This window comes from Indicator indicator, chromosome 24 (genome assembly GCF_027791375.1).
Source record: "Indicator indicator isolate 239-I01 chromosome 24, UM_Iind_1.1, whole genome shotgun sequence".
Taxonomy (NCBI): domain Eukaryota; kingdom Metazoa; phylum Chordata; class Aves; order Piciformes; family Indicatoridae; genus Indicator; species Indicator indicator.
Genome location: NC_072033.1, coordinates 12,321,217 through 12,338,150, shown reverse-complemented (window position 1 = coordinate 12,338,150; position 16,934 = coordinate 12,321,217). Strand labels below are relative to the sequence as shown.

Here is a 16,934-nt window from a genome sequence, read left to right as displayed (position 1 = left end):
GGGACCAAGGATGCAGACTAGGGGTACAGATCAGACCATGCAGACCCCATTGTTCTCCTCCCCTCAATCCCCAACAAGGAAAGTAACTCACGGGGAGCTTGATCTATATACCCCCAGGTAGTTCATCCTTCATTTAGGAGCTAGACTAGGGAAACGGGCCTGGGTCCAGCTGCTGAGCAGGTGTCCTGGGGCAGAGCCTCACCAGGTAGCACCAAGGTGGGCTGGGCTCTAACGTCGGGGCTCACTCACCCCCAAGGGCAGCGGACAGCGAGCAGTCGCTGAGGCCTCGGGGGAGGATGCTGCAGTCCATGGGAGGCAGAGGGAGGAAAGGGAACGGATTTAAGTATTTGTCACCTCCCAATGCACCGACGGGGAAAGGCGAACCGCCGTTTCCTGATCAGGGTGCACCTCGACTCTCCCCTGCCCGGTGCAGCAGGATCGGGTACATTTCTGCCTTTCTCCTTCCACTTTCCCTTTCTTTTTTTCTTTCCTATTCGTTGGAGGGTGGGGGGGAGCTGACAGCCCCCTCGGGGACCGCGCAGGATGCTCCCACGCATCTGCCCCCGAGCAGGACTCACAAATCAGCCGAAGCAGGATTAGAGCCGAGAGGCCGGGGCGCCGGGCAGTCTGTCCCGGCCCGGGGGAGCCTCACCTGGAGGGGTCAGAGCTCCCTCGAGAGCCGCACCGAGCCGTGCCGAGCCGCACCGGCCCCGCTGCGACCCAGCGGGGTCTTCCTGGCTCTTCCTGGACGGGGGGGGACGGGGAGCGAGAACCCCTTCCTAACTCCCGCAAAAAAGAGTCCGTATGCCCCTAGAATAGCAGGGCCAGGGCCGAAACAGCCCCTCGGACAGACCGAGAGCCCGGTAAGGGATGTGCCTTCCCGGCTGCCCCCTCTCCGAACGGGTCCATGGTCTCCTCCGGGGAAGCAGGGGGTCACCTGCCCCCGTATTTGTGTTAGTTCCCGTCCCGGGAGTCTGTGCCCTGCTGCCAAGTCCGGAGTGCCCTTGTTGGATCAGGGAGCCATTGGATGTCCCTGCGGGAGGCTGCCCCCACATCCCGGGCTCCCCGTGTCCTGCACCCCGGCGTGACAGCCCCCGGTGCAGTGCGAGGGCTGTGGATGGGGAATCCCTGCTGGCACCGATGCCACGCTGGTGCATTCTCTCCCGCTTCACTTGAACTATCGCCCAGGCAGGGCTCTCCTCAAAGAAGGACCCCGGCAACCCCATCTGGCTCCCGGTTATGAAGTGCAGGCCAAACTTCTATAGACAACCAACCCGCAGCCATAGGAACACACGTTGAGAGCACTGGCTGCGTTTCCCCCTCCGTGGGCAGCCCCACGCAGGTCTCGCTGGTGGGTGACACTAGTCCGGGTGAGCGTCAATATTTGGGACTAGTCCAAAGGCGACTGGTGTGAATGATGCTGGAAACCCCCCCGGTGTGTAAGCACCTGTCCGCAACGCTGCTCCGCGCCTGCGGGAGGAGCCGCCCGTGGAACCCGCCGCCCATCACCGCGGCCTCAGGGCTCCGCTGCCCTGTGGGGAGAGAGCCGTGAGCTGAGCTAAGGCTTGGTGAGGAGAAAGTGGGTCGGGAAATTGGTTAAAAAAAAAAAAAATAACCCAAACCAAGTGGATGGGGCTTAACACGGGCACGCAAAACGTCCACGGGCAGGTTTTGTACCAGCGAGACCGTGCTGGCGGGGTAAATCTCGCCAGATTTCTGCAGTGCCTCGTTGTTCTTCCAACGTTTTCACATTTATTTGAATCGCCGGGAGCGATCGGAGGAGGCAGTTCGGACTCATTTTAAAAAATAAGTAGAATAAATTACCAACAGCTTAGAATTGTGAACCCGGGAACGCCACGCGTGCCCACGGCTGCGCCCCGCTTTTAACAACCGAAACGAAACGAAGGAAACCCCGGGGGTAGCTCAGCCGCAGACATGGAGGGGTTGGGGCTGATTTTCCGACGGAACGTTTCCAGCGAGTAGAGCCTTCCTCGGGTTGTTATTTTCTTTTTCTGTAACTTTCCCTCCCCCTTTTCCTTCTTCTTTGTTTCCCTCTTTTTCTTCTTTATTTTTCCCCTTTTCTTTTTCCTTTTTTTTTTTTTCCTATTTTCTTTTTCGTCTCTTGTGTTTTTCTCTCCTTTTTCTCTTTTTACTCTCTTTTTTTTTTTTTTTTGGTGGTTTTGTTTTGGGTTTTTTTTCCCTTTTAAAATTCTCTCTCTCTGCGGGTACAAGGATACCCTACAAGCCGTAAACACTCTCTTCAGCGAGAAAATAAATCCATCTCCAGCTAGTTGCGTTGCATTATTCCGAGGGAAATAGCTGGCATTCCTACACCAGTTTATTTTGGAGACGAAATTTCCCACCCTTCCCATAGCGCTGGTCCTTGTAGAGCCGGGGCTGGACGGGCTCCCCCGGGGGCCGGGCCCTCACGGCCGGACTAGGTTACGGAGGGCTCCCGGGGCCTGATCCTGTCCGTAGAGGCCTGCAGGCGGCAAAGCTCTGTCTGCCCGATGATGGAGCAAGCGCGGGCGGAACTCGCAAAAGCTTTTTTCCTCGTTTTTTTTCGATGAGGAGAGAACCGACGCCTTGGGCCAAAGGCACAAAAATTCGCACGCCCCGGAGGCAAAGCCCGGTAACGATTAAATTATTTCCTCGCTCCAGAGGAGGGTGGAGAGTTAAATCAGCCGAATTACCTGGGCTGAGCGGGGACTACGCGCTCCTTCCCCTCCTGTCGCCCCTTCCCGAGTCGCACCGAGGGGGAAAAGTGGGGAAAGGGCTTTTGTACCCATCGCGAGGCCGGGAGGAGCTACAGAGAAGAGGAGCCTTTCAGCTGCTTCCCCCGGAGAAGTGCAGAGCCCGGACAGCCGGGGTTCCGGCGGCCCCGACGGGACGATGAGGGGCCGGAGCGCTGCTCTGGGTAGCCGCCGGGCCGGAGCAGGCGGAAAGGATCTCCCCAGCCTCGGGCCGTTTGAAAAAGGCAGAGTGGGCTGGGGAGGACACACACACATTAGTAGGGGTTTCATTGTAAAGGAGACCCGGAGAGCTCGCTCAGAGCAGAAAACTGCACGACCACGTCCTCCACTGTCCGAGACCCCCACTGGAAAGTTTTCGGTGTTCTCCGCATCTACCTGAGGCCCAGGGTATGGGGGGGTCATCGCTAGAGGAGCATCACCTCCCGCCCAGGGGGTGTCGGTGTGAACCTCGGAAACTGAACGAGGCCCGCCAAGGGCCCCCCCCCGGGGTCTGGCGGACACCTCCAACCGTACAAGGGTGGGTGCAGACAGAAGGGTCCGGGGCCGTGAGGGGCACCCTCGGGGGCTGCATCCTGCCCCGGTCCCGGTCCCGCCCGGGAACCGCGGTAGTAATCGTGGGGATCACCCATCCCCCCACCCTCCCCCTATCCCTCCCCCCCCCCCCCCGCGGGCGGGGACCGGAACCGGTGGGACTTATCCCTTCCCGTTTCCACCCCCCCCCCACACCCCTCCATGGCGGGAGGCACCCAATCCCGGCTGGGACCGGGGCAACCCCGCCGGCCGTCACGTGGGGGCCGGCCCGCACCGGGGTCCGCCGTAAAGAGCCGCCGCCGCCGCCGCCGAAGCCACTTCCCCGCAGGGCGCAGCCAGGGACGCACCCACGGGACACAGCAGCTTGGGGAGGTGGCAGACCTGGGGGAGGGCAACCCCTCTCTGTCAGAGGCTTGTTTTGGTTTTTCTTCTCCCTCCCCCATAAACTTTCTTCTATTTTTGTTATTATCATTATTTTTATTTTCCTGGGATTTCGCTGGATGGTCTGAGCGCAGCTTCATGCCCACCTGGCCATGCCCGGCCCCGCTCTCTGCCCGCTGCCATGTGAGTACCTGTGCGGGAGCGGGGTCGGGCGTGGGATGCTCTTTGCGGTGCTTCGCGGCTTGAGCCCTCACGGAGAGGCCTGCCTGAGGATTATTTCGTTCACTTTTTTGACAACAATGGGGGTGAGAGGAGGGGGGGGGGAAGCGCTGTTAACAGGGATGATGGATGACGGGAAACACACCGCGGATGCTCTCGGTCCGCAGCCCCTGCCCGGGGCCGCCGGGACCCCGCTCCAGTTCGGCCCGGGAGCCCGAGGGGCCGCGCTGGAAGCCGTAAACCGCCCGGCCGGCAATGCCCCGAGCCACGCTCCAGGCTCGGGGTCGGGAAAAAGATGGGAAATGAAATACTTTTTGGGGGGAGATAAAGAAAGAAAAAATTGTTGGGGGTGTTTTTGGTCCCTTGGAAGTGCTCGGGCGGACGGTGGGGAAGTGCCGTAGAGGCCGGTGCCTGTGGCACGGGGATTATTTCTCGCTGTGGCTCTGCCACTGCTCTTGGCCCGGTGTCGCGGCTGTCTCCTGCGGGAGGAACTGACCCGAGGAAAGTTTAGAGGAAAAAAAATAAGAAAAAGAAATTACGAATTGCAATCCCTGCTTTAGTCAGGGAAGAGGCAGGTAAACGCCAGCTGGTGTGAAGGGTCCTGGGACGAGGTCTCCTGGGCTCTGCCGGAGTCTCAGTCCGCGGCTTTCGTCTCTCCCCCACCAGGTTCCTCTGAGTGAGCCCCTCGGACACGTCGGGGTGCATCCGGCCGGGTCCTGAGCAGCTTCCACTGCCGCTGAGGACGGAACATGTATCAGGGTCTGGCTCTCGCCCCCAACCATGGCCAGTCGGCTTATTCCCACGACTCCAGCAACTTTCTCCACTCGTCGGCCGGCTCGCCCGTCTACGTGCCCACAACCCGGGTACCCTCCGTTCTCCAGACGTTGCCCTACCTGCAAAGCTGCGAGCCTCACCAGAGCCACCTCGCCAACCCCCCGGGTTGGGGGCAGAGCAGCGGCGAGGCCGCCGCTTTCAACACCGGCAGCCCTCACCCGCCGTCGGGTTTCTCCTACTCCCACAGTCCACCGGGCAGTAGCCCCCCGGGCCGCGACGGTGCCTATCAAGGGCCCCTGCTGCTGGGCGGCGGGGGCCGGGAGCAGTACGGCAATGCCTTGGTGCGCTCCGTTAACGGGTCTTACTCCAGCCCCTACCCCGCCTACGTGACCCCCGAGATACCGCCTTCCTGGACGGCCGGACACTTTGAGAGCAGCGTCCTGCACAGCCTGCAGACGAGGCAGGCGGCTTTACCCGGCCGCAGGTCTACCTTCGGTAGGTTGCCGTCGCCCTTCATGGTCACCTTGGGGCACCGAGGCCGTTTCCCGGCTTTCAGCGCCGTCTTGGAGCCATCTCCATCCCCCACCCAGGTTGGTGGCCCGGCCATGGGATGAGCTTCCCCCTCTGGCATCCCCGACGGGGAAGGAGGGGATGATTTTATCCAGGGATGGAGACATGGCCCGGGCACGGAGGCTGTGTGGCTGACTCCGGACAGAGGTGTGGTGTGGGGGTATGATACGAAGGGCAAAGACCACGTTTCAAAAGAGAGCAATTCCCCTGGAGGACTGAGGAGCAGAGGCTGTTCAAACCCTTTTGCCCCCCCTCCACCCTACGATATCTCCTTCCTACAATATCGACTTTGTGCCTGTGCTTCAATACTTACCCTTGTGTTTAAATTAGCGGGGCAGATTTATAGCTCCCTCCCTTTTAAGTAATTTATTGTAGTAAATTAGTTTATATTTGAACAGACTCTCGGGCTCCTCATTCGCCTTCACCCAAACAGGTCCCCAGCTGCATCTGCGCTGCGGCCTTCGAACAGACACTGAAACGCGCTCAGGCGTTGAACAATAAACCTCACTTCAGTTCCTGCCCTTCCACACCGAAGACGCCTTTTCAAACCAAGCCCCCAGCAAATAAAAGTTTGGGGCTTGATTTAAAAGGACTCTGGGTCCGCAGGGTTTATAACCCCGGGTCGGGGGGAGTTTCGTCATCCTCCTGCGGTGATTTGCAAAGCCCTTTAAAAGCCACTTCAGCATCTCAGCTGCGTTATCATCTTTACTGTGGTGAACCGAATTATCTTATCTTTATCCCAAGAACAAAGTTAAAGCAAGGAAGCAACCCCCCTCCCCTTCGAGCTGCCATCGGCTCGGCTTCTGCTCCCATTACCGACGATGTTCGGCAGTCGTTTCTTTCCAGGATTTTCTCTTTGTCTGGGAAAATCCTTTGCGTTGTGCGGGAAGGGATGGCCCCGGTCCTGCCGAGGGAGGGGATGGTTCAGAAATCCCTGCTGCACTTTGAATTTGTAAGTTTGGAAGCCGAAATAGTGGCCTCCGTCCACTCTACCGTTTATTTTTGCTCTCTGATAGTGTAAACCGCTCTTAAGTAGCATAAACTATTCTTTTTTTCTTCTTCTTCTTCTTCTTCTTCTTATTTTCTTTTTTTTTTTTTGGTTAATTAATTATTGCAGGGTTTGAGTGGGTTTTTTCTTTTAATTATTTTTATTTATTTATTATTTTCCATTTTCCCGTTTATAATTCTGTTTTCTTTTTTTTTTTTTTTTCCTCTTTATTTTTTCTTTCCGGTGGATCGTCATTAATACTACCATGGATATTCTTTGGAAGTAAATAACATTACACGGTTAGGAAATTATTTCGAATTAAGAGAGAAAAGCGGGCGGAGAAAGGAGACCGACTGTCGGTCAGTTTCACTCCGGGCTGCCTGTTTGCCGCGCGGCAGAAATGGGCTGGAGACATGGCTCAGGAGCGGGCGGCTCCGCAGCTTCTTCCCGAGGCTTTCATGGCGGGGGAGAAAAGTGAGGAAGAGCCTCGCTAGCAGGAGCTGAGGGCCGCGAGAGGCCGGTGATGCTCCCCCGGGGAGCCCCGGGGCAAGCGAAGCCACATCCCGGCATCACTCCATGGCTAACCCCGAGCCCTTCCCCGGCCGAACTGGTCCCACCGACCAGCCACAATTACACCTTAACGGCAATCAGGAAAATCACCCCATTTGGACCCCCTCTTAATTTCTTTTTGCAGCCCTGGCTGTACCTGAGGCAGGGGTAACACCACGTTCTCCTACGCATTCCCATCCCAGGGAGACCTCAGTCGAGCTCAGCCCTTTGGGGTATTTTTGGGAAGGAATGGGGAAGTATGGTGCCTTTGCGCAAAATATTAAAAGATGAAAGTGTGCAGGGAATAAAAGTGTTTGGTCCACCTTTTGTAGAGTTGAGGTAAACTCTCCACCGAGCAAGAATTGCTCCACACAGTAGCAGTGAGGCACAGAGGGTTAGGGACCCTCTCCTGCAGGGTCCCTGGGTGGCCCTGCACATTGGGGATGGTTCCTGACCCTCGCACCTTGGATGTCTGTTCCAGAGTACCTGGAGGAGTTCCCTGGGGATGGCCGTGAGTGTGTGAACTGCGGGGCCATGTCCACACCGCTCTGGAGGAAGGACGGCACTGGGCACTACCTGTGCAACGCCTGTGGGCTCTACCACAAAATGAACGGCATCAACCGGCCACTCAAGCCACAGAAGAGACTGGTAAGAGTGTGAAAATCCATAGGAATCAACCAGGGGGTTGGCTGGAGCAGGGGAATGGGAGGCAGCAGCTCGGGGGCTGTCATGGTGTCCATGCTGTTGGGGTCTCGACTTGTGTTATGGTCTGTCTGATCCTTGGTCCTCCCACAGGAGCCCCTTGCTGTGGTGCAGAACTGGCTTGGTGCAGAACTTGCTTGGGTCAGGAGTAGAGTAAATCTGGGGGCATTGCTGACTGGCGTGAAGCACTGAGAAAGGGCAGCAGGGAATGGAGGGGTCCTGGGTCTGCATGGAGGGGCTGCACTGCAGCTAAGTCAGGGCTGATCAGCCCCTCCCTATGATCTCAGACTCTGTGAGCAGCTCCCAACTTCATTCCCACAGAGGGCACGTTGATTTTTATTCTATAATAATAGCTATTATTTCTTAGTTCTTCATGCAGACACACAAGGTCTAAGCAGGGTAGTTAATAGGAGACAGGACTGATACTGAGCTGGCCCAGGTTTGTGGCAGCTCACGATGGGAGCAGGATGCAGTCCAGTTCCCGCGCTGCCTTTACCGACCCACCTAAGAGGGAAATTTGGAGTTTGGTAGTTCCTGCAGGTTTCTCTGCAGGTTAAAGCATTAATCTTCCCCTCAATGTGATATCTGGCTTCCTCCAATTGGGATCCCATCGTGAGAGAGGAAAGGAGCTTCCTTTTTTTTTTTTTTTCAGTAAAGTCGCTTTGGGATGTTTAAATTTGGTGGTAACAGTTTTGGTTTCTGAGCCTGTCATCAGAAGCCATCATTCCAAACAGGATGTTTGTAGGAGCTGTGCTGGGGAACAGCTGGGAGCTCCTTTTGCTTTCACTCGAGGTGTATTCCCACACTTAGTTTTTTGGTGTTGCAAAACAAGTTATTAACAGTAGCCCATCGATGACAAATTTTTCTCTAAGAAAACCATTAAAAAGAAAAAAACACCCAAAACCAACAACAACAACAAAAAGTTGGGATGGAACAAGATGGTTCGTTCTGATTCTGACCCCAGAAGCACAGCTCTGGATTTACAAAGTGAAACGAGCAGTGGCTCCGTGGAAAATCACCCTGTTTTGTTCATCACAACACATCAAGGCGTTTCTGTGAGACATTTAGCATTCCCTGATAGGATTTGCCTGTCTCACCCAAGCCCTCCTGGTCTCCTTTAATACAATGATATTGTCTGCACTGGGGCAGAGGGCTTTGGTGGCTGCTGTGCTGAGAATCTCTGTGTTCCGCTGCTGACTTCTTCAGAGCAAACACGCTCTGTGCATTGATAGGCATAAGCCAGTTTAAATCCAACTCTGCATTTCATCATCAAAACATGGTGGTGCTGGATGAATTTCCAGTTCTTGGTTGTTTTGTTTTTTTTTTTTTTTTTAACAGCTTTTTCTTCAAAGGGATAAGAGATGTCTCACTGCTATAGAGGATTTTATTTTGGTAGGTTTTATTTTTTGGGAGGATTTTATTTTCATGGTGCACGCAGCATTTGGGGACCCCGAGCTCCTCTGGTAGAGCCCCACTCATAGCATCTCTGAGGCATTTTTCAACAAGCATTTCAGAGTTTTTTGGGGGTGAACTCTGGTTTGCAGAATTAAGGTCATTTACTGTGGATGAGCAAATTTTGCTGGGAGTTATCAAAGCACTTCCAACTTTTTTATTATTATTTAGCCCAATCTTTTTTATTATTATTTTGGTGGTCAGTACAATGATGATAAAGCCCAAACGAAAGAGCTGAACCTTATCCAGGGGAAATATTTCAGTAAGGCTGAAATACTCGAGGGGATTTTATGTTATGGATTTAAAAAGGGATAGGAATTTTGACTTTCCATCCTGACTTTGGAATGAAACATTTCAAAATCTTGGATTTGCTCAAGGGTTTAAATGTTGTAGCAACAACGTTCTGTCCTGTCAGAGGAGGGGGAATGCACTGATAAGGGACAAGAGGGTGGCAGGCATGCTCTGCAAAGTCACCACTGAGGGAGCAACCTTCACCCTTGTGGCTTGGGATGCTTCTTCCCGTGAATCATTTTCTTTCTGGGGGGTGTTTTCCCTGCTTACAACCTCACCTGCATGGGCTAGGTGGGAGCAGAGCAGTGCCCATGGTGACACACCATTGCTCTAGGAACGATGAAATCTGCTCTTTCACAATGCAGTGAAATACAGCCACGGGAAGGTTGCTTTTGTCCTTTACATTATGACCTTCGTCCTGTAAGTAGATCCCGTGCTGGGAGTTATTCTGACTTCTGTTTTCACAAAGCAAAGTCCCACTGAAAGCCCTGGAAAAGGTGACGTGGCCCAGATAACGCTGCGGCAGGGACATCCTGCAGCTCAGTAGTGCTCAGCCGGCTCCTGCGTGGGAGAGAGCAAGCAATAGCAGTGTAGTTTCCAGTTCCTTTCTTGTTTCTCTTTTTTGAGATAAGGGCAACATCCCCAGTGCAGCCTGGACAGGCGTTGTGCTGCAGCCTGTGGATTCAAAGCACAGTGGCTTTCAGCAGAAAGGATTTATCTTCATAGTGGACGGAAGCAGCACTTTCCTTTAGGCAGTATCTCTTCTAGGAAAAATTTCTTGGTGCATTTCACAAGATGATGCCTTAATCCTAAAAGTCAGATCACTTCTATTGTCCCAGAGCAGCTAGTGGAGTCCACAGAACCATAGAATGGTTTGGGTTGGAAGGGACCTTAAAGATCCTCTAATTCCAGCTCTCCTGCAGTGACCAGGGACATCTACCACTAGTTCAACCCCATCCAACCTGGTCTTGAACACTTCCAAAAATAGGACATCCACTTTTCTGGGCAACCTGTGCCAGTGTCTCACCACCCTCACATTATTTTTCCTAATACCTAATCTAAATCTACCCTCAGTTTGAAACTGAGATGGATGGGTCCATTCTTGCACATGCAGTTCCCCTGTGTGAGGAGCAGAGCTGCAGCATGGGAGAGGCAGATGCAGCACAGGGTACTTTTTCAGCTGCCCTTTTTTATGGGTTGAAATACATAGTGGGTTTGAGGACACTTTTTGTGAAGGTAGGGATGGGAAAGATCAAAGCCCTGGTACAATCTAGTAGGTTCCTAAAGCCATGCGTTGGCTTTATCCTTGCCATTGCCTGGTGCTCCCTCATCCTCCAGGGTGCAGGTTTGCCAATAGCCATAGTAACAAATACAAACCCCAGAGGGTGTTGAGTCTTGGATCTGCCTGCTTACAGGAGCTGAGCTCAGATATCTCAGCATGCTCTGCTGCAACTTCTTTCCTATCATCTGCACTGGGTCACCTCTTTCCTACTGGCAAGAGGGACAGAGAAATTAAGTCTGGAGGTTAGAAGCTTTTTTTTCCTGTGAAACTCTGTAGTTTCATTTCCACCTTTGCAGATAAGGTGAAGCAAGGTCTCTGATGTCTTTGGCCTCCCTCGGAAGGACCTGCCCTGCTGGCTCTGAGTTTTTTTGGGTTTTCCAAGCAGTGCTCACACACAGTCAATTCAATAGGCATCAACTCACCATTCCTTGAGCTTATCAGTAGCACTTGGCTGTCAGGCCTGGTCTGTGAAGAGTTTTTGTTTGAGTGTATGCTGCATTTGTATAAATAAACACTGGAGCACAATGTTGAAGTCAACAACTTCCTAGACAAGGTCAGAATGGTACAAAGGCAGCTGGGTGGGGGCAGGCAGAAATGCATTTTCTTTTAAGGGAACCGCTGGGAAACCAGCAATAATGTATTGTACCCTTGTCCTTCAGTGAACAACAGTAGCCTTGACCACCTCTTTCTTCCTAGTCTGGCAGGTTGTGGTGCAGGGCTAGGTTCTCATGGGTTTTCTGGGGTTTAAATTGTATGTTTTGGTAATGGAGGATGGTTCCTCCTCTTCCTGGCTGTGCAAGCAAGAGATAACCCACAGAGAGATGTGCAGGAGATGCAGAAGAGACATGTGGGAGATGCAGAAGGCAGGTGCAGCTGTCCCGGCAGAAAGCCCACAGCAGGTCACAACACAGTGCTAGCAGGGTGGGCAGAGTTGTGGCAGGGCTGGCATTGCCCTTGGGCCACAGAGCTAGAGGACTTACTGCCACCTTGTCTGTGTACCATGAACAAAACACTACATGAAACAGGGACAATGTGTCCCTCTCTCCCAGGGACCTGTGGTGACCCAGAAATCTTGGGGCTTTCCAAAGCACTTGCATTAGCCTTCCTTCATCCACAGGTGATGACAGATCTCACTGGCCCACACTGGGCCCTGTTATCCCAGGGCTAAGCGTCTCTAAATTCCCTTCTGCACCCACAGCAGGACTTGGACCTCAGAACCCTTGCACCTATTGGGTGCTTGGCACTTCCCTCTGCTCCCATTTGGACTAAGATCTCTCCTGGCTGCAGGGATGAACATCAGGCTCTAAGGAAGCTCTGTCACTGCTCCAGGATCTTGCTGTGGTGCCGTGTCCCATAATAGGGACAGGGATTGCTGTCCCCTCATCTGTGCCATGCTTGTCAGCTCACACCTCGCTGTATGATTATTTTTGCCTGGTTATTTCTTGCAAGCTAGATCATTTCCAAAGCAACACCATTATTTGCAAATAGTTGCTGAGATCTCTTTGCTGAGCAACGAGAGAATCAAAGCTTGGGCACGCCACTTGTGTCTCTCGAAACTTGAAGCTGATCTTTATTTGAGTGCTAACCTTGTAAAAACACTTTATTTTTATTCCTTCTCTTCCCACCTCATTCGTTATATTGCTCAGTCATGATAGCAAGCAATAATGGAAGAATAAACAAACAGGGAGTTCTTTATTGCCTGCATCACCTATCATCTGCCTGTGAGAGGAATCAAAGTGATTTTTCTCAAGGCTGAAGGAGATAGTCAAGCACCTGAATATGGAGAGTCTGTGATATCACTTCTGTCACTAGTGTCTTGCACTTAGTGAAGTCTTTTATTGAAATAGTTTGAATACCCAGTGTTGAGAGACTTCCAAGTGAAAGGCCAATTGAGCCGACAGGTCTCTACACTGACGCTTGTGAATTTTCCAGTGGCTCGGAGTATGGTTGTCAGAAAGGAGTTTTCTGCTTCTGCCAGAACATTTTCTTTCTCCGTTTGGAAGTATTAACATTTCGGGGCCAGCAATCACTGCACTCACAAAATATGCCATTAATTAACATTTGCATGGTGTTTCTGCAGCCTGTAAGAGGACAGATTATCTGTGAGACTTGCAAAAAATAACCTCCCATCAAGGGCCAGTTTGGTTTGGTTCTGCTCAGTTCAGCCAATTGATTCCAGTTGTCTTAAACCAGAGATTAATTGGGATGTTGCTGACTTTACTGCAGTTGTTGCTGACTATGAGTGCATAAAAACAGAAGAAGAGTTTATTTAAAGCATGAGATTTTTTTCTTCATGTGCTTAAAGCGTGGCTGGCATTTTCCATCTTTTTCTCTGAGTGGGTCTCCTGGAGGAAAGTTTTCTGTGCTCTGAGCCCTGATCAATTCCAGCAGATTTGTTGGAAGTCTGTGAAATGAGCTGTGAGGATGTTTGCCAGGCTATCAAGCTCAATAAAAAAAAAAAAAAAAAGGCACTTGCAAATTAGAGTGATCTCATTTGAATGTCATTTCTTTGATCTGAATTTGGCTATCGGGTGTGCTTCACATTTTCCAGGAAACTGGTGTAACTGGAGATTTTATTTTTGTATGAAAGGAAAATTCCCAACTAATCATTCCTGGGTTTGCACTCACATGTTTGTCTCCTTGTTTTAAGTCTTCATCCAGACGTGCTGGCCTCTGTTGCACTAACTGCCACACAACCAATACCACCCTCTGGAGAAGGAATGCCGAAGGGGAGCCTGTCTGCAACGCCTGTGGGTTGTACATGAAGCTCCACGGGGTGAGGAACACATCTGCACTGGGAGGGATCCTTTGGGCACTGGGATCACAGCCCAGCAGGGCCAGGATATCAGGTCTGGAGGGTTCAGCCTCTAGATTTGACCTAGGAGAGCTGTAACCCTGTGCTATCTCCTTGAACGGTTAAAAGTCTGATGAGGTTCTCCAGAATAAGTCTTAGGGGATACCAGTACACCCTCAGGAGGCACCTGCATAGAGAAGAGGTTTCTGACACTGGGTGGCTCTTAATTAGACTGTTTGCAAAGTTACTCCCCAAAAACAAAGCTTACCAGGCTTTCTGAAGCTGCAGATTGAAATTCCCCAAACCCAGACTAGAGATAAGGAGGATACTTCTTCTAGATGTGGTAATTGGGAATGTGTGAAGTACGTGAAGGAGTCCACATGGAGGCTGGCTGATAACATTGACCCACAGAGGATGGGAACTGTTGGTAATACGTCCATCAGCCAAAAAGGAGACTTTAGAGAGGCCTCTTCAAACTTCTGCCATAAAGCTCGAAGTCTCTTTATCCCATGACCATTCCCTTGGAGCTCTGCAGGCTCTCAGTCTGTCAGCGTAATTTAATAGAGTCCTGTCATAAAGGTCACTAATAAATCAGGAAAAGGAAAATAGGAAATAAAGGAAAAAACTGAATTTGTGGGAAAACCTCAGCTGTTAGCCTTATACATCTTCCAGCCAAGGCCTGCTGCAGAGAAAAATAGCACTTAGTGAAGGACAAGGACTTTAGGTGCTTTGCATGAACCTACAGCACATAAATAGGAGAGCAACACGTGTGTGGGAAGGAGATAAATAAAATACAATATTAATGCTTCCAAACTTTATCAATGTCAAGGTACCACGACCTCTGGCCATGAAAAAGGAAAGCATCCAGACAAGGAAAAGGAAGCCTAAAAACATTACCAAAGGCAAAACCTCAACAGGTACAGTGCTGTTGTGATCCATCATGGGGGCCTGAAGCACAGTTCAGCTCAATACAACTTCTGCAAGAAATTATGATAACTAGAAAATCATATTGTGATTCCCCCTCCCCCCCCCCCACTGGTTGCCTTACACACAGGACTTGTATTTATGCATAGATATCACATGGAAGGAGGATGTTGGGTGGGAAATCTCTCTGCTATCATACTCCCATGAGGTTCCTCTGTGTTGTGGGCACCCAGCTCCAGCCTAACAGTAGTCATGTTCAAGATCTGGGCTAAATTGAGTAACAGGAAAATACAGGGCTGGGAACAGTGTATTAGTGTGGAGGGGACATTCAGCATTAGAGCACCCAGCTTACACCAGGACCAGCACTCCCTGGCTGTGAAAGGCTGCTCCTCGCCCTCCACCAGCATCCTGGCAGCCAAATACAAAGCATTACCCTGACAGAGATGCAGTGAAGAAAGAAAACAGAGTTGTGCCATGAGATGTGATGGCAGCCATTAAAATATAAATGTCCTTCAGAGCAGATCTGCCCCTACATTGCTTCATCATCATTTACTGACTGTCTTTTAGGGTCTACAACTTCAGCCACCAACTCCCCTTCTTCCATTACCAACGCAGACAGCACGGTCACTTTAAAGTCAGAGCCCAGCACAACCTCACAGTATCCTGGACAAACCATTGTGTCAGTGTCCCAGGTAAGGCACAGGGGTCTACAGCCACCATCTGCTCAGGTGGATGCTCCACACCTCTCAGCAGCTGCTGTCTTTGATGTGTTTAAGCAATTAGGTCATTGCGCTGGGGGCCACCAGCCTGATGGACTGCCTCAGACTGAAGAAGGCAGGGAGCACAAACCAAGACATTGCAGACCAGGAAGGGCTCCAGCCTGTTGGCTCCCCATTGGCTCTTCTGTTTTGCAGTCAGGAACTGGGACATCCAAGCCCTGCTGTCGTGAAGGTGGCAAAACAGCTTTGACTCAGAACCGAGTCTAATTCCCATTTCCTGCCATGAAAAGCAGGATCTGCAATCTGATCTAGTTAAAAGCAGCCTGATTAGGTTAAAAACAACCTGATCAGGTTAAAAACAACCTGATCTAGTTGAAGATGTCCCTACTAACTGCAGGGTAGGTGGACTAGATGGCCTTTAAAGGCTTGTTTCACCTCAAAGCAGTCTGTGGTTCTATGAAATCCTGGGAGTAACAACCCTGTCAAGTTAATAGGATCAACCCAGGGTGGAAACTTCTGTAACTCCCAAGAGAAGGCTTCCTGGGCAGATGTTATCTGTGCTTTATAGCCCTGAGGTTGTCAGTGCTCACCGAGCTGCAATGCTGTCAGAGACCCCAGATTGCAAGGGCATGCTTCTGCCCCAAGGATTCCTTTGGGCTGGGTTGCTATTTTGTCTTGATGGCATTCAAAATGGCTCTAAATCAACCCACATACCAAAATTTTGTGACCCAGCACCATCTTTATGCTGTGTTGAAGCCCTTCCCAAGCTGGATGTGTGTGCATGGAGGGGAAGCTCAGCTCCAGCACCCAAGTGCCTGGCACAGTGCCAGCTGCTCCATATGGGAGAGGGGTTTGGAGTTGGAACTGATAAATCTCATTTGTGCTGTGCTCTTAAAAAAGTATTCATGTGCCTAGGTAGCTCCAAACTGGACATGTTTAGTCAATAAATATATACAGATGGGCTCCAGGATGCCTCTTCCTCGCTTGATCCTTGTACTTGCTGGAGATGGAGCACCCTTCTTGCCAGCTTTAGGCTCCTCCAAAGGGCAGCAGTAGCATCAGGGATAACTTGCCCTGTTTGTACTCCACCCTGGTCCTACCACCACATTTCAACAAGGACAAGAGTGACCCATTGGTTAATAACAAGCTTTCTAATGACTTTCTGCTTCCCTCCTGGGCAGGCACAGAGCCAGTCAGACGAGGCGCTGGCTGGCAGCCACAGCGAGTTCAAATTTGAGCCTGAGGACTACACCTTCTCCCCCACCAACATGGCCTCACAGCCTGGGCTGAGCGTGCCACTCCGGCAGGACTCCTGGTGTGCCCTGGCCCTCGCCTAAAACCCCCCAACCTCCAGCAGAAAGCCTTGGGACCAACGTTTTTGGCTGGCCATGCGAACAGCTGGCGGGCAGGAGGACAGACTGCCCCGGCGCTTCAGGACTGCGGGGGGTCGAGCACAGGACAGGTTTCTCTTGGAGGATGCACATGGAAAATGCTGGGTGGATCGGGCCAGGGTAGCCAAGCTGTGGCACCAGCTCTCCTGAAAGCTCATCCTCAGCTGGAGTGACCCAGGGTTGCCTCCCCAAGGCCAGAACCCCAGGGCTGCCTCCGTTATCCTGAGGAAAGCCTTCCTCCTTGGAGATGAAACCAGCAAATAAATGCATCCCAGAATCTATGTTTATTCGCAGTGATTTCTCCCTCCTATGACTCCTCTGTGTGCAATTTATTCCACTTTCCAATAAAGACTGTAATAACGTGGCACCAAATAACTTAATTTTATTAAAATGTAAACTGTGTGGCCTCCCTTAGGTTTTATTGGCCACGTCAGGAGGAAAAGAGAAAAAAAAAGAAAGAAAGAAAAGGGAAAAAAAAAAGGCAAGGGTTGTTTTAAACATTTACTGTTTTATATAAAAAACAATCATCTCTATAGAGTGTTAGCTTCTGAAGCATTTAGAGTATCAACACCGAGCTGATGAGTCAGACATGAAATAAACACGCTCCTCTTCCA

The 16,934-nt window shown here is 51.5% G+C and overlaps 1 protein-coding gene across 1 annotated transcript; it reads left to right on the top strand.

Moving 5' to 3' along the window:
- The first annotated feature begins 4,633 nt into the window (after positions 1–4,633).
- On the top strand, positions 4,634–16,266 carry GATA5 (GATA binding protein 5). Its single transcript, XM_054391935.1, has 6 exons — positions 4,634–5,153; positions 7,247–7,413; positions 13,143–13,268; positions 14,116–14,203; positions 14,778–14,902; positions 16,111–16,266. Exons 1-6 carry the CDS (start codon positions 4,634–4,636, stop codon positions 16,264–16,266), a joined length of 1,182 nt encoding a protein of 393 aa, XP_054247910.1.
- Positions 16,267–16,934: the final 668 nt, after the last annotated feature.

Coding starts and splice junctions, on each gene's coding strand:
- GATA5 (XM_054391935.1), top strand. CDS start 4,634: ATGTATCAGGGTCTGGCTCTCGCCCCCAACCATGGCCAGTCGGCTTAT. Junction 7,414..13,142: donor TCAAGCCACAGAAGAGACTG/GTAAGAGTGTGA, acceptor CCTTGTTTTAAG/TCTTCATCCAGACGTGCTGG. Junction 13,269..14,115: donor TGTACATGAAGCTCCACGGG/GTGAGGAACACA, acceptor ATCAATGTCAAG/GTACCACGACCTCTGGCCAT.